At 46.3% G+C, this 24170-nt stretch overlaps 1 protein-coding gene across 1 annotated transcript in view; it reads right to left on the bottom strand.

Annotated features, from left to right (window-relative positions):
- The window catches only part of FAM227B (family with sequence similarity 227 member B), a 484199-nt gene that overhangs the window by 364461 nt on the left and 95568 nt on the right, over window positions 1-24170 (bottom strand). The window contains exon 9 of the mRNA XM_088472811.1: window positions 13090-13216. Coding sequence (XP_088328937.1) covers window positions 13090-13216 — 127 coding nt within the window. The remainder of the gene's footprint in view (window positions 1-13089; window positions 13217-24170) is intronic.

A 24170-nucleotide genomic window follows, 5' to 3' on the forward strand; every position in this document is an offset into this window, starting at 1 on the left:
AGGGACCACGCGACAGACGCCATTTCCGCTCCGGCTGTGTAAAGTGAACAGGGAGGGTGGGTAGTGTAGGGCTGGGAGAGTACTGGTGCTATCTGCTGTGTCCTGGGCTGGTGACGGCTGATCCATTCTGGTCTCTGGTCATGGTGCTGTCACTGTCATTGTGCTGTCTCCTGATCCATTCTGGTCTCTGGTCACGGTGCTGTCACTATCACTGTGCTGATCCATTCTGGTCTCTGGTCACGGTGCTGTCTGGTGATCCATCTGGGCTGTCTGCTGTGTCCTGGACATGTGCTGTGTCCATCTCTGGGCCCAAGTTCTGTGTGTGCGTGGGTGTAAAGCTGGCCACACACTAGACCAACTTACATCCAACCAGCCAACTTGTTGATTGGTTGGAATGAAAATCTGGTAAGGAATGGGAGTAAATGATGATCAGCAATTGCTCCTAAATGCCAGAAAACAGATGAAAATGGACGTCAGACAAGTTTGTTAAATGTTTGATCTAAACAATTTGTTCAAACAACAGTTTTTGTTAATTTTCCGGCGTTTGGGAGCAAATTGCTGATTGTCATTTGCTTTCATTCCTTACCAGACTTTCATTCCAACCAATCAACAAGTTGGATGTAAGTTGGTCTAGTGTGTGGCCAGCTTTAGGCTTAACCACAGTAGCGACTACACTCGTGTTCAATAATAAAAAAAAAACAACTAAAGTGTCATATTTTTTTCTTGTTTGTGTGGGTGGGTTTTCGGCTTAACCGTAGTAGTGGACAAGATCCAGCCAGCAACGCAAGTTGCAACCTTGTGCTGCCAGACTCCAGTCGTGATCAATCGTTACTCTGGGGCCAAGTTCTTCTGGAGCTGACAAAAAATATAAATCATCATTTGTCGTTTTTTGTAATATTTTTGTGTGTGCGCACGACTGCACGTGTGTTCATTTTGTAACCGCACCTTGGCTACACTATTGGTGATTGTGACACTGCTTCTAGACTGCAGAAAAAATATGGAGGGCTGTCACATGACAGGAGAGCAAGGCCAAGAACCACAGGTTTCTGCTGCCGGCAGCAGTGCAAAGCCGTCAACTTCCTCGACCTCTAGGAAGACCAATGCCCTAGGGCTTAAGTCACGCCATCGATATGGTAGTAATAGTAAAGCAAGTTTTACTGAAATTAAGAAAAAAAAATTGAAAGGATATTTGACTTTAGATAAACAAAAAATTGGCAATATGCCACGAAGTGGCAAGGAAAGGATAAGGCCTTGGCCTTCTTACTTTATGAAGAAGACTGCTGATTCTGAGAGGCCTTCTGCTTGTAGTAGTAGTGGTGGTGGTCCAATTAAAAATGTGAAAGTTGTTAAGACAGCTCCGGAAAAACCAACTGTGTGCCCTGAGAAATCGAAAACACAAATCCCCGAGGAGAGTGCAAGTGTGTCCGGGGTTGCCATGTGTGAGCCCGACCTAAATACTAGTGTACTGGAGGATCCTCCAAGTTCCAACATTTGTGTGCCCTCTGTAAATGTGGGGAAGGGCAGTCAACATCTTGCACACGTATTCATTGAGGATGCTTCTGTGGAATTGCATATGGAGGAGGATATTTTGATGGATGAAGGCGATGATGGACGGATGATGAGGATGTTGATGATGAAGATGTTGGTGTTGGTGATGAGGATGTTGATGCCGAGAATGTCCTTTGTAAGGCAACAGCTGTTGCCCATGGTTTGAAAAAGCCAATGCCCATTGTTGTCATGCCGGGACAAAAGACAAAAAAAATCTACTTCTCACGTGTGGAATTATTTCCATCCCGATCCGGACAACAGTTGTCAAGCCATATGTGCCTGTTGCCATGCAAGAGTGAGTAGAGGGAGGGACCTAAACCACCTAGGAACCTCCTCCATGTTACGTCACTTGGAGCGCATTCATCAAATATCAAAGTGTACGTCGCCAAGTTCCAAAACTCAAAACGTAACGAGTCCAGTGTCACCTACCTGCTCCCTCTCTGTGAGATCCAAGCGCCTTCGATCTCCAACACCAACACCTGCATCATCATCTACATCCTCATATGTGATCGGAAGTAATTTAAAAAAACAATTGACTATTAAACAGTCCTTTGATAGAGGAAGCAAGTATAACAGCTGTCACCCAGTTTCACAGTGGATCACTGACGCCATGCTAGTATTAGATGGTGAAATAATAAAAAATGAGGCTGATAGTGTGGAGGAAGTGCAAAAGGAGGATGAGGGGGAAATTTGTGTCCTATCTGACGCTGATGTTGATGATAAGGATGTGGTTTGCGTAAATCAGCCACCAGTGGCAGCAGTTCTTGCTAATGATAAAAATAAAGCCAGAAAAGCAACGTCTTGGATGTGGAATTATTTTAATCTAAATTCTGACAACAGTTGTGAAGGCATCTAGGCAGCTCCTCCCTGTTACGTCATTTGCAGCGAGTTCATGCAATTTGTTTAACAAAATTATTATTTGTAAATTAATAACAAGCAGTCCAGTATCAGCTACCAGCATTTTGGACCATAACATGCAATCTCCACCACCAACACCCTCATCATCAATCTCCTCCTTAATAATTGAATGTAGTCCTTCCAAAAAAATGTTGTGTGGGGCCCAAACAAATCAAGGAGTTCACCCACGAAAGTGTCAATCCTAGTGGCTAAAGTGGTTGGTTTGTTAAACTGTGCATGTCTTCTTTAATATCCCACATAAGAGTGGGTGGGAGGGACAATTCCATCTTGCACCTCTTTCCTTTACACTTGGCACAATTTGGGGCATTGCCTACTGAATTATTATAGTTTATTAAACTGCCATCCTGTCAACCACTGCTGTGTGGCAATGTTTCATAGATGTCTGATATTGTTTTAAACTGCTGTGTGTTTGTGCTGCTGCTCTGTTGCTTACTTTAAGCCAGCCAGCTCGCTGCAGCCTTTGGCCTATATTGGTGAAAAATAGTGCAATCAATATTGTGAGCTGTGAGGTGGTTAAACATGCCTAGAAATGCCTGAAAATCATTGTTATTAAGGTTAATAATACTGTAGGAACAAAAACAGGCCCAAATTATGTGGTTTTAGCTCTTTTTATGATTTTTTGCAAAAAATCTAGATCCAAAACCAAAACACGAAAACAAAACACGGAGGAAAAAAATCCAAAACCAGATTCAGACCCAAAACCAGGGGAGATCCAGATCCAAAAACAAAACACGGGGCTCGGCGCACATCTCTAATCCTAACTCACTTCATGCGCTTTCCTCCCTGTCTACCCTATCTGTGTCATGGCTGTTTGTCTGCCCCTCCCCTTTAGAAAGTAAGCTCTCACGAGCACTCTTCCCTCGTGCTTTTCCTTATACTTTCTTCTATTCCTTTCTCCCCTCAAGCAGTAGTGGATTTACCGCTAGGCACCACAAGTGGCCACTTAGGGCCCGGCGGGTCCCAGGGGGCCCGGTGACAAAGCTGTATGGTGGCTTTTTAGTTCCGGGCGACCTCGGCAGACTGTCAGCAGCAGCATATGATGGATTGGACAGCTGCCAGTGCTGCTCTCTCTCTCACTCTCCTCTCCCCTACACTGGAACGCTACATATGACCTGTTACGTCACACGCTCAGACACAGAGAGAGGAGCCAAGTAGAAGCTAATAGGTGCCGCGCTGCCATCCAGTCCAGACTCCAGACAAGAGAGGGTAGGGTACGACTTCAAAAAACAGAAGGTGAGTGACTCAGCCCAGTTCCAGCGATGTTGGCTGGTGGATCATGGTTGCAGAGGCAGGTATCGGCCAATGGGGGTGCCTGTCGCAGGGGGTGGGCATATTGCGGAGTTGGTTGTTTCCGGCAGAGTGTCAGCCCAGTGCCAATGATGTTGGGTAGTGGATGGCAGTTTGGTTCAGCAGCACACCAGCACTGGTAGCTGGGGGTGGTGGTCTGGCTGCATGACTGAGATAACGAAACCTTTGATTGTTAATGGTTCAATGTTCACAAACATTGTGTAAGGCACAAAATGATTAAAAATAATGTATAAAATTACCTTCAGGCTGTGTGTATAGGGTGTATATGAAACATAAATGAAGTTCATTTCTGTATACAAACTTTGTTTGAGCCACAAAATTATTGAAAATATTGTATAAAATTACATGCAGGCTGTGTGTATAAGGTGTATATAACACATAAATGCATTTTGTGCGTATATATTTGGATCCCATTCCCAAGATATTTCATTATTAAATGGAAATATTCCAAAATACGTAATATTCCGTTAGCCAAAATACCCCTGGTCCCAAGCATTTTCGGTATATGGGAGACTCAACCTGTAATAATAATAATAATAATAATAATAATAATGACAAACACAGGGTTGGAGATCCCTCAGCCTAAATAAGTATATTAACTTTAGAAGATAGTACCAGCACCCTATGATGACATGTTTTCTTAGATAGAGGTATAAGCCCCTAAATATCTCTTACTGGAGAAGCTCCAAAACAGTGTTAGGGTCTCAGAGATACAGTCTGAACTATTTAATGTCTGGATAGATAAAACAGAGGAAAACGTGCAGGATTTACTGCGAGGGGTTATATTCACCTGTCACAACTAATTGCAGCATGTCTACACCGCTGGTATTTTTGACTTGATGACAGTCTTGTACGGCCCGGAGGTGACTGAAGTCGACCACCGTGATAAGGATCTGTTAAAGTCTTTTTGCCGGATTATCTCTTAAGTGCAGTTACTGTGCAATGTACTTTTTTTCTCACTGGGTGGTAATTTGAAACCAAGTAAATACGTCATCGTGTTTGAACTATTTGGAGAGTGCCATCGTGATTTTATATCTTTGTTTGGCTATGTATGTGAATTACATGGCTTTGAATGTAGCACCCCAGAAGATGGATTATAAATAAGGAGAGTGCGGATATGATATATCATTTTATATATAATATATATTATATATATTATCATGTGTGGGGTTGCTGCTCATCCAAGGGAGTGGGCTCACTCACAATTTTGCCTAAGAACACAGCCATGAATAAAGAATGATCCCAAAACATCCTCCAAGAGCAACTTCTCCCAACCATCCAAGAACAGTTTGGTGACAAACAATGCCTTTTCCAGCATGATGGAGCATCTTGCCATAAGGCAAAAGTGATAACTAAGTGGCTTGGGGAACAAAATATCAACATTTTGGGTCCATAGCCAGGAAACTCCCCAGACCTTAATCCCATTGAGAACTTGTGGTCAATCCTCAAGAGGCGGGTGGACAAACAAAAACCCACAAATTCTGACAAACTCCAAGCATAGATTAGGCAAGAATGGGCGGCCATCAGTCAGTATGTGGCCCAGAAGTTGATTGACAACATGCCAGGGCGAATTGCAGAGGTCTTGAAAAAGGGTCAACACTGCAAATATTGACTCTTTACATAAACTTAATGTAATTGTCAATAAAAGCCTTTGATACTTATGAAATGCTTGTAATTTTACTTCAGTATACCATAGTAACATCTGACAAAAAGGTCTAAAAACACTGAAGCAGCAAACTTTGTGAAAACCAATACTTGTGTCATTCCCAAAAAACTTTTGGCCATGGCTGTACATACATACACAGTCACATACCAGGGGCTGAGAGGAGGAGACTGGCGGCCACAGCACAGCAGAAGCAGCAACTCCTCAGTTCCTCCTGACATTCTGCCGATCAGAGTTCTTTGTAGCAGCAGCTGTGATCGCTGTTTGTGTTGAGATGGAGACACAGCTGTCTCCATCTCTGCAATAAAGAGTTTGGCCCATCGGGGAGGAGGGGGGTTCTGGGTACTCAGAAACCCCTTCTGCGTGAACAACTGTAAAAGTACAGAGTTAGTCAGAGAGGGCCAGGATGGTAAGTATATAAGGATCCACTTTTCAGCCAGCCTGGAGGCACCTGCAGTGCTTAACAGGAGGGTCAGTTACTTCAGTACGGAGTGGAAATCGCATGTCTTCAGTAGTTAGGATGGACCTGAATTGGCTTTGTAGGCCATTTTGAAATTGCACTTGAGGAAACACTTTATAATCACTGATTGTGAATCACTGTATACCTTGGAGAGGGCCCTTGTTAAAATATGCAGTTATTGCCTTTCTAAGGATTTGTGCCTTCGCTTAAAAAAATAGAACCCTGGGGGCACTGTCTGGAGTTGGATTAAGATTAAAAAAAAGGCTGTGGAATCTAGTAATTATCATGTTGAGCTCTTAAACAGAGAGAAGATCTTCAGGACTATTAGAGTCAGACAATGGACGTATCTATAAAGGGGGTAGGGAGTGCAGTGCACACGGACCCCTGGGCCCAGAGGGGCCCACACCGCACATCATGCACCCATACATCATACCTAATTCTCCACAATTGTAGAAATCACTGGGAAAATGGTGCGCCTACTATTTTCCTGAAGATATGCGCATGTGCAGTAAAGAAATCACAAGGAACCTGGCACAGTGCCAGAGTCTAATCGGCAACTGCTCTGTTTTACCGCTATTTGTTTTTGATCTTTTTGCTAAATCCACCAACTTTTATTGCTCAACAAGAATAAACTTGGCTTATTTTTGTGGGCTTTGATTAAATAATAATTTTGATAAAAATCATAAATCATTGTAGGGAGCAAAGACTTATGCCACCTTAGTCTCAAGGCACTCAGGGGGTCATTCAGACCCGGTTGTTAGCGCCGATGCGCTCGGACTGGGTCGATGGCCCCTCACAGAGCATGCGCACGATGGCGCCGGCGCCGTCGTGCGCATGCGTGAGACCCACTACCACCGACAGCGCCAGTCGTAGCGGGTCTCGATCCAAAGGGGGCGAGCTGTCGATGTTGATTGACAGCTCGCCCCGTTTGGAAGGCGGGCCGGGGGGTGGCAGCCCAAACGGAGGCGTTCCCATGGGAACGCCTACCATTTGGGGGAGGCCTTCCGGTGGAGAGCTTCCGGCTCAGACAGAGCCAGAAGCTCTACGGGGCTTACGACAAGGGAGACCCTACCATAGGGTCTCGTCGTAAGCCCCGATGGTCTATGACCATCGCAACCATCACCGGAGCGGTCGTTAGAGCTGTGGGTGTTAACCCACAGCCTATCGACCACAAGAGGCGGGCGGTCAGGATGCAAGCGGCCGCCCAGTTTCTGAGCGACCGCTTGCATCCTCCGACCGCCTCTGAATGAGGCCCTCAGTGTTTCTACCAATTTCTTGGCCATGACGTCTCTCCCATAGTGCAGAGCGAGCCGGCCTGGGAGGACGGAGGACCAGTGGCGGGTGCAGGAGCCGGGATTAAGGTAAGTGGGTTTTTTTTGTGTGTGTGTTTGTCTTTGTCTGGCCCTGCTGGGGGGAAGAAGGGGGCACTGCATATGGGGGCTACTACTAGGGGCACTATATAATGGGCACTGAATAAGGGGGACTACTACTGGGAGCATTATATAAGGGGCAATGCATAGGGGGGATCACTACTGGGGGCACTGAATAGGGGGACTACTACTTGGGGCATTTTATAAGGTGCACTGCATAGGGGGGAACACTACTGGGGGCACTGCATAGGGGGGGATACTACAGGAGGCATTATATAAGGGGCACTGCATAGGGGGGCTACTACTAGGGGCACTATATAAGGGGCACTACTGGGGGCACTGCATAGGGGGGACTACTACTTGGGGCATTATATAAGGTCCACTGCATAGGGGGGACCACTACTGGGGACACTGCATAAGGGGACTACTACTAGGGACATTATATAAGGGGCATTGTATAAGGGGCACTACTGGGAGCACTGTATAGGGGGGACCACTACTGGGGGCACTGCATAGGGGTTACTACTACTGTGGCAATGTATAAGGGGCACTGTATAGGGGGGACAACTACTGGAGGCACTGCATAGGGGGACCACTACTAGCGGCACTGGATAAGGGGCATAACTGGGGGTGCAATATAAGGGGCACTGCATAGGGGGAACTGGGCGGACTATATAAAGGGCACTACTGGGGGCACTGCATAGGGAGGACTACTACTGGGGGCACTATATAAGGGGCACTGCATAGGGTGGACTACTACTGGGTGGCACTGCATAGGGGGGACTACTACTAGGGCACTGTATAAGGGACACTGTATAGGGGGGACCACTACTGGGGGAACTGCATAGGGGTGACTACTACCGGAGTGGGGGCATTATATAAGGGGCACTGCATAGGGGGGACCACTACTGAGGGCACTGCAGAGGGGCACTACCTGGGGCACTGAATATGGCGGACCACTACTGGAGGAATTAAATAAGGGGCACTGCATAGAGGGACCACTACTTTGGACATTATATAAGGTGCACTGCATAGGGGGGGACCACTACTGGGGCACTGCATAGGAGGACTACTACTGGGGGCATTATATAAGGGGCATTGCATAGGGGGACCACTACTGGGGAGGACTACTACTGGAGTGGGGGCACTATATAAGGGGCACTGCATAGGGGGGACTACTACTGGGGGCACTATATAAGGGGCACAATATAAGGGACAGTACTGGGGGCACCTCTCGGGTACTATATAAGGGGCACTACTGGGGGCACTATATAAGGGGCAGGGCATAGGGTGGACTACTACTGGGGGCACAGCATAGGTGGGACCACTACTGGGGGCACTGTATAAGGGGGACCACTACTGAGGGCACTGCGTAGGGGTTACTACTACTGGGGCACTGCACAGGAAATACTACTACTGGGGCACTGCGTAGGGGGGACCACTACTGGGGGATCTGTATAAGGGGCAGTACTGGGAGCACTGCATATGGGGGACCACTACTGGGGGCACTGCATAGGGGGACCACTACTAGCGGCACTGTATAAGGGGCATAACTGGGGACACTGTATAAGTGGTACTACTGGGGGCACTGTATAAGGGTGCATTACTGAGGGCACTGTATAAGGGTGCATTACTCTGGGCACTGTATAAGGGTGCACTACTGGGGGCACTGTATAAGGGGCACTACTACTCTGGGCACTGTGTAAGGGGCTCTGCTACTGGGGACATTGCATAAGGGACACTACTACAGTGGGCATTGCAAGAGGGGCATTAAGGTGCATATGGAATGGAAAGGAATGTACCCAGAGTGACGATAAACGGTGGTGTCATGTTGCCACATCACCATTTTCCAGTGGCCACACCCCTTGAGGCATGTGACCATGCCCACTTTTTCGGCGCGCGCACCTACTTGTGGGGAGGGCCTCTGTTTTAGGGCTGGGCTCCAAATACCCTAGTTACACCACTGGATGGCAGTGCATCCCTAACAGTGCATGTTTTCCAGATCTCCTAGTTGGTGCACAAAGGTATTTATTGCTGGCTGACACACGTAAAATATTTAATTTGTGTTACTGAGAAGAACATGCAGCACTAGTAAAATTCTATTATGTTACAACTTACTATTTCTATTGTGGTCATGTGTGCTGGGGAGGGGGCAACCGTAATCCACCCCCTTGCATTTGCCTGTGCCAGTGGAAAAAGCAGTATTTCTAGAAGCAATTCCGGGATTCTGAACCTACCACTAGCCCTGGACATATATGTACACATTGGTCTTCTTAAACACTGTATAGTGTATGTACACCAATACAGTATTAATAATGAACCCTATAGATCAGCAGTGAATCCCCTCAGATTGCATGTTTTCCAGATCTCCTAGCTCAAGCACTGGTATATCCATTCCTGGCTTACACATTTTATCCAAAGGTGTTAATTAATTTCAACTGTGATACTGGGGAGATCTGTAAAATGGAATGGGATTGAAATGCTCGCAGCTGTGTAGCCACCGGTTCAAATCTCGACAGCGCTAGCCCGACGCAGAGAAAATCTAGACAGCGGCGGTAAGTAATCTAACCCCCTCAACCATTCTATAGGGGTGCCTAACCCTAACCTCCCCTCCTAGTGCCTAACCCTAAACTCCCCCCGTTAGTGCCTAAACCTAACCTCCACTCCCCGCACCCTAACCCTCCCGGGGGGGTCCCTGAACCTAACCTCCCCCTAATGCCTAAACGTAACCCCGCCTTCCCGTAGCCTAACCCTAACCCTCCCCGAGGGGGTGCCTAATCCTAAATCCCCCTGGGGGGTCCCTGAACCTAACCTCCCCAACCCCCGGCAACATCGCTACTTACCTCCGGTGCTGGACGATCGCTCCGGCATCCTGTCGGGGTCCCGGCGTCGGGATTAACATAGGCGTTGGTATCTCGACGCCTATGCTAAATCCCCTGATGGGATTGTAGTGTCGGGATAGCCGCCAGTCTCATAACTACATCCCCTGTAAAACATGAACTGTTAGGGTTCCCTAAAGACCAAGTTTGGGAAATACTAGTCTATAGAATAGGCTGAAAAATACAGTCTAAAAAATACACTTTCTGTACCAAATAAATTTTCTTATTTAAATAACATAAGTGGTCAGGAAAGGTTTAACATGCCATAATAAATAAGCATACACAGTACAGTATAACAAGTAGGAGACATAAATTAGCTTTCTAAGCACACATTCTCCCAAACCATGGTAAGACATCTGTCGTTTCTTGTTGTCAGACACTCTCTGGTCCAGTGCACTAAATGAGGTCTCAAATTCACACACACAGCAGCTTAGCTCCACCTTTTATACTGTTGTGGCCGCTGGTCGAGCTTGCATACTTGCCTAATTTTGAAAAAGCTTTTCAGGGAAATTGTGAAAACGAAAGCTATGAGTGCGGCGATCTGAGAGGCGTCTCATAAAATTAATTTGCATCCAAATATTAACGAGCCCCAAAGCAGTTAGCAAGATATACAGTATTTGTTGATGAAAACACACGTATCTTTTTCAGGGCTTGCTCATATATTGTGTTTTACAAGGGGTTTCCTATAAGTGGCCACAGGTACCTTATATGAAAATGTATGTAGCCATAGGGATCATTGTGCCAATGCAGGGAAATGGAACTGATTATACCTTTTGAATGTATATATCTCTGTTTTCTTTTTTTTCCCAAAAACAGACAAATCTCAGGTGCACAACTCCAAATTATTGATAATAATTAGCACCCCTTCCTTATTGGTTTAAAAGCATGGAGTCTGGTAATGTATATGCACACTGGTATTAGGCACAATTCTAGGTAAGTACTTCAAGTTATACAATGTAGTGCAACTTTGGTTCATTTTTCGGGCGTGGGTCCTTGTGGATTGCTTTGGTTGATCTATTTCAGGGCACCGCATTATAACACATTTTTCTTTTATAACACATTTTAACCCTTCATTGTTTGTTTATTACACATGTACTTCACTTTTTTTATTTTCATTCTTTATATGCAGCTGTGGCTGTTCTTAACTATCTCTTTTACATTGCACTTTTCTTACTATGGCGGTGCCCTGGGGCGGCTTAGCTGGGCCAGTTTGGGGGTGTCCTGCGCTATGGATTTGAATCCTAGTATGTTAGGGACCTACCCTAAGAGGTTACCTGGATATGGTGGGTTGGCCCATAACCTTGGCCAAGCTTATGCTAAAAACCTCTATTGATTGCAAAATGTTATTGCATTTATATATTATCAATAATTTGGAGTTGTGCACCTGAGATTTGTCTGTTTTTGTGCCTGCAATTAGTCCCATTATATATATATGCAGGGTGTGCAGTCCAGGAATCTTTCCCATATTCTTTATTTTTCCCCCAAGTATACAAAAGCTACATACAGATGTCTCCTCATACATCTAGCCTCCTCGCGCACTAAACAGCTCTTCTAGTCACGCCATTCCATGCCTCGGTAGCGCAGAGTGTCTTTCTGTGCGCCTTTTTACCTACAAATGCATCTTATTCGCACAGCAATGCGAATAGTTGGCACAAGCAGCTTCTGCGGATTAAAATGATATGCAGCATGCCTATATTATGTGAGCGACTGCGGGTGTTTCTGTATTCGAAACGCTACGCTACAGTGTCAGCAGCTGTAACACTGTAAAGTAGCGTTTCGTATGCAGATACACCCGCAGTCGCACATAGAAAACACAATCAACAGTTTAGACAAAATATATTTAATTAACAGTTAACTATATAACACCAGCATATTCCGTTGCGCTATACAACTGGGAACAAAATAGTAATAAATCGAGACTGGGTAATTACAGACAGTAAGGCAAGAGGGTCCTGCTGGCAAGATTACAATCTATAGGAATGCAAAAAGATAAAATTCCAGGTATATTAACTTTTATTGCTTACATTCAAATATAACATTTTCACTTTCAATATTGCTTGCACAATTCATTTTGCCTCACTTTACAGAGAGGAAAAAAAAAAAGATTACATCAAGATTTCAGGACTAAGGGATCTATTCAAGATGTTAAGGGGTCTATTCATTATGTTAATTATCAGGGTCTGAGCTGACCCCGATAATTAACATACTAACTCGCTGTGAGCGCAGGAGCAATTCATCATTGCTCAGGTGTGGAGACAGCCGATTCGTAAATCAGCTATCTCCCCGAATGGCTGCTCCTTTCGGAGCAGTAAAACTTTGCACTGCCGAGTCGACTCAAAGCCCCGACGTTTGGTGGAAGGAGCCGGACTCTTCGCAACCTTCTATGCTTCGCAACCTGGGACTCCGTCCCATAGGGAAGTGGGGTGTGCGCTGTGAGCGGGAGCAAACGTCATCTGAAGAAGTATTGTAATACAAGTACTGTATTGTATTTTCGGAGCTTGATGAATTTCTGTCCCCATACTAGTGTATGAAGATAGCGGGCCACATCGGAAGTGAAAGGAAAGCAGGAGATATCTGTGATATCTCCTGCATTACCTTTATGATAAATGGCTCGGACACTTAATTTCTACAAAAGCAGGTGAACATGTTAATTCTCACCTGCTTTTGTAGAAATAAAGTGATAATGAACAGACCCCTAAATCAGTAACAAACATGTAAGGGTGCACTGGATATCCTACAATGTCACTTATATTTTAGAACTTCTGACATTTAAGTTTAAAACTTTTCTACAAAGTTTCTAACATGCACTTGAAGTCCTAAATACATGATTGCAAAAAGAACAAGCAAGCCTAACTACGTTTTCATAACCAGTTATTTTCTCTCTACATTAAATCACAATGTACCCACTGTTTAAAATGAAGTTTTCAGAAAATTTGTACTTGCCAGAGAGCCACTGGAAAATGAGGTCTACTATTTTACTTTTAAATTCTCCATTAAATTGTGCACGAGACTCTGGAAACGCTTTGTAAAATGCAGTAAATACAGCTTGTGACAAGAAGTCTGGATAAATCTGCCAAAAAACAAGTTTTTGTTACTGGAACCTGTTAATATTTTCAAGAAATATAAGAAAAAAATAATACAGATTATCCAAGTAAACAGTTCTAAGATGAAAAAAGAAAAAACTTGGAAGTTAAAAATGAAATTTTTTTTTGGATTTGCGGAATGACTTGCTAAAATTTGCTGTAAATTATACATTAATATACACAACAATACCAATACAACATGTCACCACCATTATTTTTTGCTTATTTTTTTTAAATGGGCTTATTTAAAATTGAATGAAGACTTTATTTTGAACAGAGCAAAACTCAACAAAAGCACAATATAAGGGTGGGTACACATCAGAACAACGGACTTCCCTTCGTCCCAGAACATCCGTGATTGCCCATACATACTGTGAGATTTAATGAATGACGAAACAATATCTCATAAACTGCACCACCTCAGATACAATATCTTCTGATTGGCAGTGCAGCAAGGCTGATGAAAAGATATTGTGTATGACCCACCTGAGCGCGAATTGTGCATACACACTGCACAATATGCACGATTTGTTGTTCCGAATTTGCCTAGAAACGACAAATAGTGCAGATAACGTCCTAGTGTGTACCAAGTCGACACTACAAAACAGATACATTTTATCAATTTATCAGTTTTATCAATATTAAAAGGAAGAAAAATTAAGTATGAAACAGAAGAGTTTTCTAGAAAGCATACCACATCTCTATAACTATAGAAAAAAATGTCTACTAAAGTTTTTTACATAAATACAGTATCTAAAAATAGGAAAGAGGAAAAAAAATTAGAAGGGCAACCGGACTGTCTATGCCAAGACTGTTTCTGCCAGTGCTGGAAAAAAAAATTCTGTATGTCTATAAGGAGAACGGATAATATAAAATGGACTAACAGTGTCATTAAGAAATTTAGAACAATGTAAATGCTTTGCAATGTACTAATCATGGGTTCCAAGTGATTGTAAATGGATTCTCGGCATTTATCAATGTGCTTGTCGAACTCAATAGTATGAACAAACCATTTTCTGCTATTTAATAAAGACAGCTAATGAGGATCTAGAGATTTTGATTTGGAAGTGATCAATTGGTTGCCAAGTAGATGGGTCTTAGGGCCTGATTCATCAAGGAGCAAAGACGCATGCAATCTGTCGATTGTTGCGTTCTGCGCATGCATCGCAGTTCGCTTGTGCGAACTAGCAATTGCGATGGGAACTGCATGTGCAGAGGCTACGCAGACCCAGAGCAGAGTGATTGACAGGAAGTGCCATTTGTGGTTGGTGATGGCGGGGTGGTCAGGCAAACGCAGGCGTGCTAGTGCGTTTCAACGCCGTTGCATGGGCGTGCATAAATTATCCACTGCTTGGCCATAATCAGCCATAGCACTGACAGCGTGCGTGGCTGTTAGCAATTTCTGAGTAAAGTCAGGGCTTGTGCAAGTGTGCATATGGGTCCGATGGTTTCGCGATGATCCTCTAGTATACGGATGTAAGGGGAAGAGGGCGTCCTTATGTCTGGCTGCGTTCGCAATGTGAATGCAGACATTTAAATAGCACCTCTGATATTACTACGTTCGAGGTTCCATGCTCCTCTCTTGTCAGAGCGAATTCTACTGTTCATCTGAAACTAGTGCACTCAGGGCCTGATTCAGCCCCGCTCGCGAGCGCTGAGCGCTCGCAAGCAGGTCGATGTTGGCCCAGTGTGCATGCGCACGACGGAGGCGGCTCTGTCGTGCACATGCGTGAGACCTGGTCTCGCTGCAAAGGGGGCGTGCTGTCGATGTTGAGTGACAGCACACCCCCTTTGGTGGGCGGGCCGGGGGCGTGGCTGCCCAGACGGAGGCATTCCCATGGGAACGCCTACCGTCTGGGGCCGGCCCCACTGACATCACAAGTGATGTCAGTGGGTGGACTTCTTGCTCTGTAAGAGCAAGAAGTCCACTGGGACTTGTGGCAACGAGACCCTACCACAAGGGTCTCGTCGCAAGTCCGATGGTCGCGATGGTCTTGACCATCGCGACCATCATCCTGGCCGCTCGCACTAGCTGTGGGTGGTCACCCACAGCTATGCGAGCGGCCAGGAGGCCGCTCTAAAAATACAATAGGCGGGCACTGATTCAGAGTGAGCGCTCTGAAAGAGCGTCCGGCTCTGAATCAGGCACTCAGGGGGTCATTCAGACCCGGTCGTTAGCGCCGATGCGCTCGGACGGGTCGATGGTCCCCCACAGAGCATGCGCATGACGGCGGCGGCGCCGTTGTGCGCATGCGTGAGACCCGCTATGACCGACAGCGCCGGTCGTAGCGGGTCTCGATCCAAAGGGGGCGAGCTGTCGATGTTGATTGACAGCTCGCCCCGTTTGGAAGGCGGGGCGGGGGGGGTGGCAGCCCAAACGGGGGAGTTCCCATGGGAACGCCTACCGTTTGGGGGCGGCCCCACTGACATCACTAGTGATGTCAGTGGAGAGCTTCCGGCTCAGACAGAGCCGAAAGCTCTCCGGGGCTTACGACAAGGGAGACCCTACCCTAGGGTCTCGTCGTAAGCCCCGATAGTCGCGATGGTCTTGACCATCGCGACCATCACCTTAGGCGGTCGTAAGGCTGTGGGTGTTAACCCACAGCCTTACCACCGCAAAGGAGGATGTCTTGAAAATTCAAGACGTCCTCCCCTCATTCAGACCAACCGCACACTCTGTGCGACCGGCTCTGAATGAGGTCCTCAGTACCTTCACCAAGTGCCATCTCATCATACCATCTTCTAGTGACGGTGCTGTGTCTAAATCCACTGTGTGTGCATTCTGTACTCTCATCTAGTACAATCTCGTGATACCATTTCTCTGTGACTGTGCTGTGTCTAAAGCCGCAGAGTGTGTACTCAGGCCCTCAGAGTGTGTACTCGGACGCTCTGAAAGAGCGCTCACTTTGAATCAGGGCGTTTTTTTTTTTTTTTAGCAGCCTCCTGGCCGCTTGCATAGCTGTGGGTGACCACTCACAACTATAGCGAGCAGCCAGGATGATGGTCACGATGGTCAAGACCATCGCGACCATCGGGCTTGCGACAAGACCCTTGTGGTAGGGTCTCGTGGCCGCAAGCCCCAGAGAGCTTCTGGCTCTAATAGAGCCGGAAGCTCTCCCACTGACATGGGGCCGCCCACAAACGGCAGGCGTTCGCATGGGAATGCCTGCGTTTATGAAGCCACCCCCACGCCACGCCTCCAAAACGGTGCGAGCTGTCGAACAAAGTCAACAGCCGCCCCCTTTTGGTGCGAGACCCGGAGTGACGGAGCGCCCGTCGCTAGCACGGTCTCGCGCATGCGCACGTCGGAGCCGGCTCCGGCATGCGCAGTGGCCTAACATCGACCGTCTGAATCAGGCCCTCAGTACCATCATCAAGTACCATCTCCTTATACTATCTTCCAGTGACAAGTGCTGCGACTAAAACCACAGTGTGTGAACTCTGTACCATCATCAAGTACCATTTGATGATACCATCTTCCAGTGACAGTGCTGCATCTAAAGCCACAACTATTGTACTCAGTACCTTCATCAAAGTACTGTTTTGTGTTATTTCTTTTCTGTGCCAGCATTACCTCAGGATCTGCACCAAGAGCACTCTAAATGCAGCTTAATTCTATTAGTGCTGTTCCACTGTGTCTCACCTGAGATTGCGTTCCAGTATTCCCACTTGTACCGAATACCTGACCAAAGGGCCGTGACCTGCCTGTCGGGTGCAGCTAAAACCCAAATCCCAATTGGAGGGGTCACTGGTGAACACCTCCCGGCAGGTTAAATTCCGCGCCTTTGGTCAGGACTCTCCAATATCCGGTACTTGTGGATGAGGAGGAAATATATACAGGCCCCTCGCCGCCAGTTCATTTCCCAACCCAGGACCTTGACTTCCAGCTCCTCAGTAGGAGATCTCCCTGACACGAGCGTGACAGTCCCAGTCTTCAGAGAGTAATGTTACTTATATCTCACACTCCCAGTTGATATGCTATGGCTGTCATTCTTGAACCAAGGAGAAATTAGAGTAATTGTGCCAATGGTGATGAACAAGACAGAGAGATTGCAATAAGGTTTTAGGGCAGAGACAAATCTGGATGACTAATATTGGAAAACACAAAATGGAGCAACATGTGAGACAAAACTAATATTATAATTGATCCAGGCTTTAAAGCTCTAGGAATGAATACCTGTGGGGAAAGCTGGGTTATTCCAGAGAAGAGATATCGGGCCAAATGTAATAGGGTGAGAGTTTAGAAAATTTGAGAGTCTAGCAGTAATCTCTCACATTGGTTGAGTTTTATCTTCAAAATGGGAAAACATCTGGACGAGATTTTAAATCGTGAGAGTTTCTTGAGTCTGAAAAATATGCGAGTTTGTTCTGTTGCTTTTTCCTCGGACTCAATTACATTGACCAAGTTTAAAAAGTGTGAGAAAACTGTCACATTTTCTAAACTCTCACCCTATTAAATTTAGCCTATCATTTTTTATTTTTTATTCATTATACATTCAGATAGTGTAGACTGTAGAGCAATCACTGCAAGACTTGTTTGCAAGAAAACAAATATTGCCTTCAATAAAGTTTGGGGCTTTTTCAAGGTAGAAAATATTGTTAAAACATGATGACAAATGTTAATCATACAGTGTAACATACAGTAAACCTTAGGTTTTAATTTCTTCATTAAAATCTTGATGTTGCTACTGTACCAAAGCCACAAAAAACTTCAACCAATGCTAACACGATAATGATAAGTAAAGTATTAAGGGGGAGATGTGTCAAACCTTCTAAAGAGTAAACAAGTGGAGAAGTTGCCCATAGCAACCAATCAGCTTCTAAGGCTAAGTACACATTAAGACGATCAGCAATCGTGCAGATGGTCGGGGCGATTTCCCTTCCCCCCGGACTATCACAGATTACCGATACACACTAGATGATTTATTTAATGATGGAACAATACCTTTTCTGACCTTCATTAAATGCATTACTGAACACACATTATTGTGTGATTGACTGTGCAGCACGGTCAATCAAACGATCTCATATGTCATCCGCGGGAGTGAGCAATTGAGGGTACACACTAGACTATTTGTTGTTCCAATATGACAAGTAGTCCTGATATTGTCCTAGTGTGTACCCCACCCTAACTGACATCTATAAAGTACATTCTAAAATGATAGGTAGAAGCGGATTAGATGCTAGGGGCAGCTTCTCCGCTTGTCCACTTCTCCATACTTTAGAAGGCTTAAAACATCTCCCCTAAAGTGTTGAACGAGCTTCACATTTATAACATTTTTGCCTGCTGTTTTACATCTGTTTGGGCAGTTATACTTAACACATTAAAATGTTCGGCCAGAATATAGGAGAAAATAATGCAGCAGCATAGGTGGGTCTTGGCACCATAACGTGCAGGCCTTGAATCACAGTGCAATGGGACATTTAAGAAATTGATGAGTTCTAAATCATACAGCCACTTTTACATCTCTGCAGGACCTCACCAAAAGACCATGCACTGCCAATGTCTTTTTCCCTCCACCGTGTTTTTGGTTTAAAATTTAAAAGAGGGATGGGACAGCAAAGGCTATCAGCTGTACCAGTGCTCTAAATGGATAAAAATGACTGAATGAAGCCTTAAAGCGCTCGGAGAGGAAGGAGCAGAGGAAGCATTTAGATTTACTAATCCTTTAAAACATTATCGACCTCAGGACAAGATCACTTTACAAAACAATATAGGTAATATCCCTATCCCAAAAGTATAGCATATCAAATCTGCATAAGAGAGCAATACAAGACAAACGGAAAAAAAATGTTCAGTATGTTTCCACTAGTAATGTGTTATAATTTGCTATTTATCCTTTTACTCAGGACAGTATTAAGATCTTGAGCTAGGTTCTAATGGGTTATACCAATAATCTAGATAGTAATAAGAGTAAAAATAATCTAGATAGTAATAAGAGTATCAATAATCTAGATAGTAATAAGAGTTTAATGATACACAACATAAAGCTAGTGGAAACTTGTGTGGAAAATATTCCATGGAACTGATAAAGCACATTACTTTATGAGTCTTCCATTCAAGATGTGTTAAAGTATAATTCATCAGTGGCTAATTTCTTAGTGAAATTTGGAATTATTTAAATAATTGTCAGGTACAGTATAACTAAAATTATTTGATTATCAACTATTTTGTCCATAGAGATGTCAGTCATTGAAATCCATTAGATACAGTACACACTTGATCACAGAGAACTGTTAACTTACTGACTGTTCTGCATTAACTGTTATACCAGAGGTAACCAAATGCGGTCCTCAAGGCTCCCCAACAGTTCAGGTTTTAGAGATATCCATGGTTAAGCACAGGTGGCTTAATTAGTACCTCAGTCAATTTGATTTAACCACCTGTGCTCAACCATGGATATCTCTAAAACCTGAACTGTTGGGGAGCCTTGAGGACCGCGTTTGGGACCCTCTGTGTTATACACAAGGTGTGTAACATCAGATATTATGATGCATAATCTATGACATAATCTGTCACAGCTGTTAAACTTCTACATGTATTCTTATAAGGAAAGTAGGTAAATTTCATGTATTTTATTACAGGTTGAGTCTCCCATATCCAAAATGCTTGGCACCAGGGGTATTTTGGATAACAGAATATTCCGTATTTTGGAATATTTGCATATCATAATGAATGGGACCCCAATATACACACAGAATGCATTTATGTGCAGGCCCGCTGAGAGCTGGGCGGGCCCGGGTAATAGGGGGCGTGGCCTAATTGTGGGAGGTGTGGCCACGCCCCCTTCCCTGAAAAAGAAAAAGACACGCCGCGCCGCGAAGCTGCTGTGAGGGAGGGGGAGCGGCGCCAGACCCGGGCCCCCACCGGGTCCCTCAGGAAGCCCGGGTCCGGGTAATCTGTACCCGCCCCCCCCCTCTCAGCGCCCCTGTTTATGTGTTATATACACCTTATACACACAACCTGCAGGTTATTTTATACAATATTTTCAATAATTTTGTGGCTCAAGCAAAGTTTGTGTACAGAAATTAAATAAATTTATGTTATATACACACCTTATACACACAGCCTGAAGGTAATTTTTTACAATATTTGTAGTCATTTGTGCCTTAGACAAAGTTTGTGTACATTGAACCATCAAAAATTGTAGGTTTCATTATATCAGTCATGCCAAAAATATGAGCTATGGTAAGAACTTACCTTTGTTATCTCTATATCTACGAAGTCCATAGGATTCCTTGGGGTATAGGTGATGACGTCAGGCATCGGGCACCATAGAGTTAAGTTTTCAGCCTCCCAGAATGCACTAGGGTCCCCCTCCTATACCCCGCCCCCGAGCCAAGGCATCTCAGTTACGTACCAAGCCATAGGCCGGAGGAGGATAAGGAAGAGAGAGAAAAAAGATCTGGACACACATAAGAATCACATTCTCACCAGAGGGAGATGGAAAAACCGGTGACCAGAGTAAAGCCCATCTGCAGCACAGGTGCAACAGGGCGGGAGTCCTGTGGAACCGTATGGACTTCATAGAAATAGAGATAACAAAGGTAAATTCTTACCATATCTCATATTTTCTACTTCAGGGTCCATAGGGTATCCACAAGATACCTTGGGGATGTCCCAAAGCAGTATCCTTCAAGGGTGGGGATGCTCCTGTGCTGAAAGGAGAATCCGCCACCCGAAGGACGCATCCTGAGAGGCAAAGGTGTCAAACGCGTAATACCTCACAAAGGTATGGACAGAGGACCACGTGGCAGCCTTGCAGATCTGGACTGCAGAGGCAACACGTCGAGCTGCCCACGAAGGACCCACAGACCTAGTGGAATGAGCCCTCACAGAGGATGGAACCGGCAGGCCTTCATGAAGATAAGCTTCTGAAATTGCCATACGGATCCAAGCTGCCAAAGTTTGCTTTGAAGCAGGCCAACCCTTTTTACGGAAGCCATAGTGGACAAACAAGGCGTCCGACTTCCTAAACGAAGAAGTGAGGTCAACATAAATCCTTCAGGCCCACACAACGTCCAAAGTGGCCTCACCCACTGACAGGTCAGGTGAGTTAAAAGCCGGCACAACGATTTCCTCGTTGATATGAAAACGGGAAACAACTTTGGGAAGAAAATCAGGACGAGTGCGCAGCACCGCCCTGTTTCCATGAAAAATCAAGAAAGGGGATCTACAAGTGAGAGCCCCTAAATCAGAAACACGTCTGGCTGAAGCGATGGCCAGAAGGAAAATTGTTTTAGCTGTCAGCCATTTAAGATCCACTGAGCCCAGTGGTTCAAACGGCGGTCCCTGGAGAGCCCTCAGGACCACAGATAAATCCCAAGGCGCCACCGGTGGAACAAATGGCGGCTGAATTCGAAGAACACCTTGCATAAAGGTGCGCACAACAGGGATTGTAGCAATCCTACGATGGAACCAGACAGACAGGGCAGATACCTGCACCTTCAAAGAAGCAAGGCAAAGCCCATGGTCTAGTCCCGCCTGTAGGAAGGCTAGCACTCTAGACAGACGGAACTCCCGAGGTGCATAACCTCTCGGTCAACACCATTGGAAGAACGTATGCCACACACGACGGTATATTCTTGCAGAAGACGGTTTCCGAGCTCTCAGCATAGTGCGTACTACAGAGCTAGAAAACCCCCTGGACCTTAACATGGCCGTCTCAAAAGCCCTGCCGTCAAAGACAGCCGAGTTAGGTCCTGATGAAGACAAGGACCCTGTGACAGTAGGTCCGGTCGTAGCGGCAACCGCAGAGGGATGTCCACGGACAGACCCTGAAGGTCTGAGAACCAGTGCCGTCTGGGCCATGCGGGAGTTATCAACAGGAGCGTCCCTCCTTCCCTGTTTGAATTTCCGGATTACCCGTGGAAGAAGGGAAAACGTAGGAAAGAGACAGGCAAACCGGAACGTCCACTGGACGGACAAAGCATCCACCAGAGAAGCCTTTTTGTCTCTTGTGCGAGACCCGTACACCGGCAACTTGTTGTTGTGCCGTGACGCCATGAGGTCGATCTCTGGAAGACCCCACCTGTCCACCAGAAGTTGAAAGACGTCCTGGTGCAGAGACCATTCCCTCGGATGAACGTCCTGGCGACTGAGAAAGTCGGCCTCCCAGTTGAGGACTCCCGGGATGAATACCGCTGATATGGCCGGGAGATTGCGCTCCGCCCAGATCAGGATGCGGGACACCTCTACGAGTGTCGCCCAACTTCGGGTTCCTCCTTGCCGATTTATGTAGGCCACGGTGGTGGCGTTGTCCGACTGGACCTGCACGGGATGACCGTGGAGAACCCGATGGGCCTGCTGGAGAGCATTGAAAACGGCGCGGAGTTCCAAGATGTTTATCGGAAGCTCCTTTTCCGCCTGAGTCCATCTGCCCTGCAAACAAGTGTGGACCAGAGACCGCTCCCCAGCCCCGAAGACTGGCTTCCGTCGTCAATAGGACCCAGTTCGCCACCCAAAACGGACGACCCTTGTTGAGATGGGTCGTCTGCAAACACCAGGCTAGGGACAGGCGAACCTCCAGAGTGAGCACCATTGTCTGGGACCTTAGACTCTGAGGCAGTCTATTCCATTTGGATAGGATCAATTGCTGCAGAGGTCTGGAGTGAAACTGAGCATATTCCACCATGTCGAATACTGACACCATGGAGCCCAGTAACCTCATCGCCGAATGCAGAGACACCCGGCGACTCTGCAGACAACTGCGCACCCTCAACTGTAAGGCAGAGATCTTTTCCCCCGTCACAAAGATCCTTTGCTGTCCGGAGTCCAATAAGGCTCCGAGGTGCAGAATCCTCTGAGACGGGATCAGGGTGGACTTCTGCCAGTTTATTAACCAGCCGTGCCGTTGGAGTACCGCAATCGTCAGGTCCAAGTGGCGCAGAAGGAACTCTGGAGATCCTTCTGCCAACAGAAGGTCGTCCAGGTATGGCAACATGCGGACTCTCTGCAGCCGCAGGGAAGCCGCCATGACTGCCATAACCTTGGTGAACACAGGTGGTGTAAAAGGTAATGCCCGGAACTGGAAGTGATCTTTGCGGATTGCAAACCTGAGGAACTGTTGATGGCGTAAAAAAATAGGGACATGCAGGTAAGCGTCCTGTATGTCCAACGACACCATGTAATCCCCAGGTTCCAGCGCCAGAATGATGGACCTTAGGGTCTCCATCCGAAACCTCGGCACCCGCAAGGACTTGTTGAGTGCTTTGAGGTTGAGGATCAGACGGTACGACCCATTGGGTTTCAGCACCAAAAACAGATCGGAATAGAATCCCTGGCCCCTCTGGGACAATGGAACAGGCACTATAACTCCAGCCTGGAGCATAGTGTGCAAAACCTTCCGCAGTTCCATGGCTTTGTTCCGGTCTGATGGAAGACCCGTGGTGAAGAATCGGGACGAGGGCCTGTGCCGGAAGGAGAGGGCAAACCCGTGAGAAACCACCTCGTAAACCCAAGTGTCTGTCGTGGTAACCGACCAACACTGGGCGAACTGCAGCAGGTGGCCTCCCACTCTGGGATCCCGCAAAGGGAGGCCCGGACCGTCAGGCCGCAGGTTTGTCGTCGGACTTAGGGGCCGGATGTCTGGTACTCCAGGCCTGGTTCCGGGGCTTGGCCGATTTTTTGGGGCCAGCCTGATGGGGAAAGGACTGTGCTTTAGGCCTACCCTGGGCCCTGTAAGGCCGAAAGGACGACGTACCTGAACTGGAAGGAACTGCAGCAGACGGGAGACATGCCGATTTGGCTGCCGCCAGCGTGGCTACAATTTTGTCCAGATCCGGACCAAATAGGACTTCCCCATTAAAAGGCAAAGCTTCCAAACCCTTTTTGGAATCGGCGTCCGCCTTCCAAGATCGCAACCATAAGGTGCGACGAGCCGCCACAGCTGCCGAAGAAACCCGGGAAATCAGGGTACTGATATCTAAAGCCGCTTCGTT

The sequence above is a fragment of the Taudactylus pleione genome, unplaced genomic scaffold (assembly GCF_031769625.1).
Source record: "Taudactylus pleione unplaced genomic scaffold, aTauple2 ptg000129l, whole genome shotgun sequence".
NCBI classification, from domain to species: domain Eukaryota; kingdom Metazoa; phylum Chordata; class Amphibia; order Anura; family Myobatrachidae; genus Taudactylus; species Taudactylus pleione.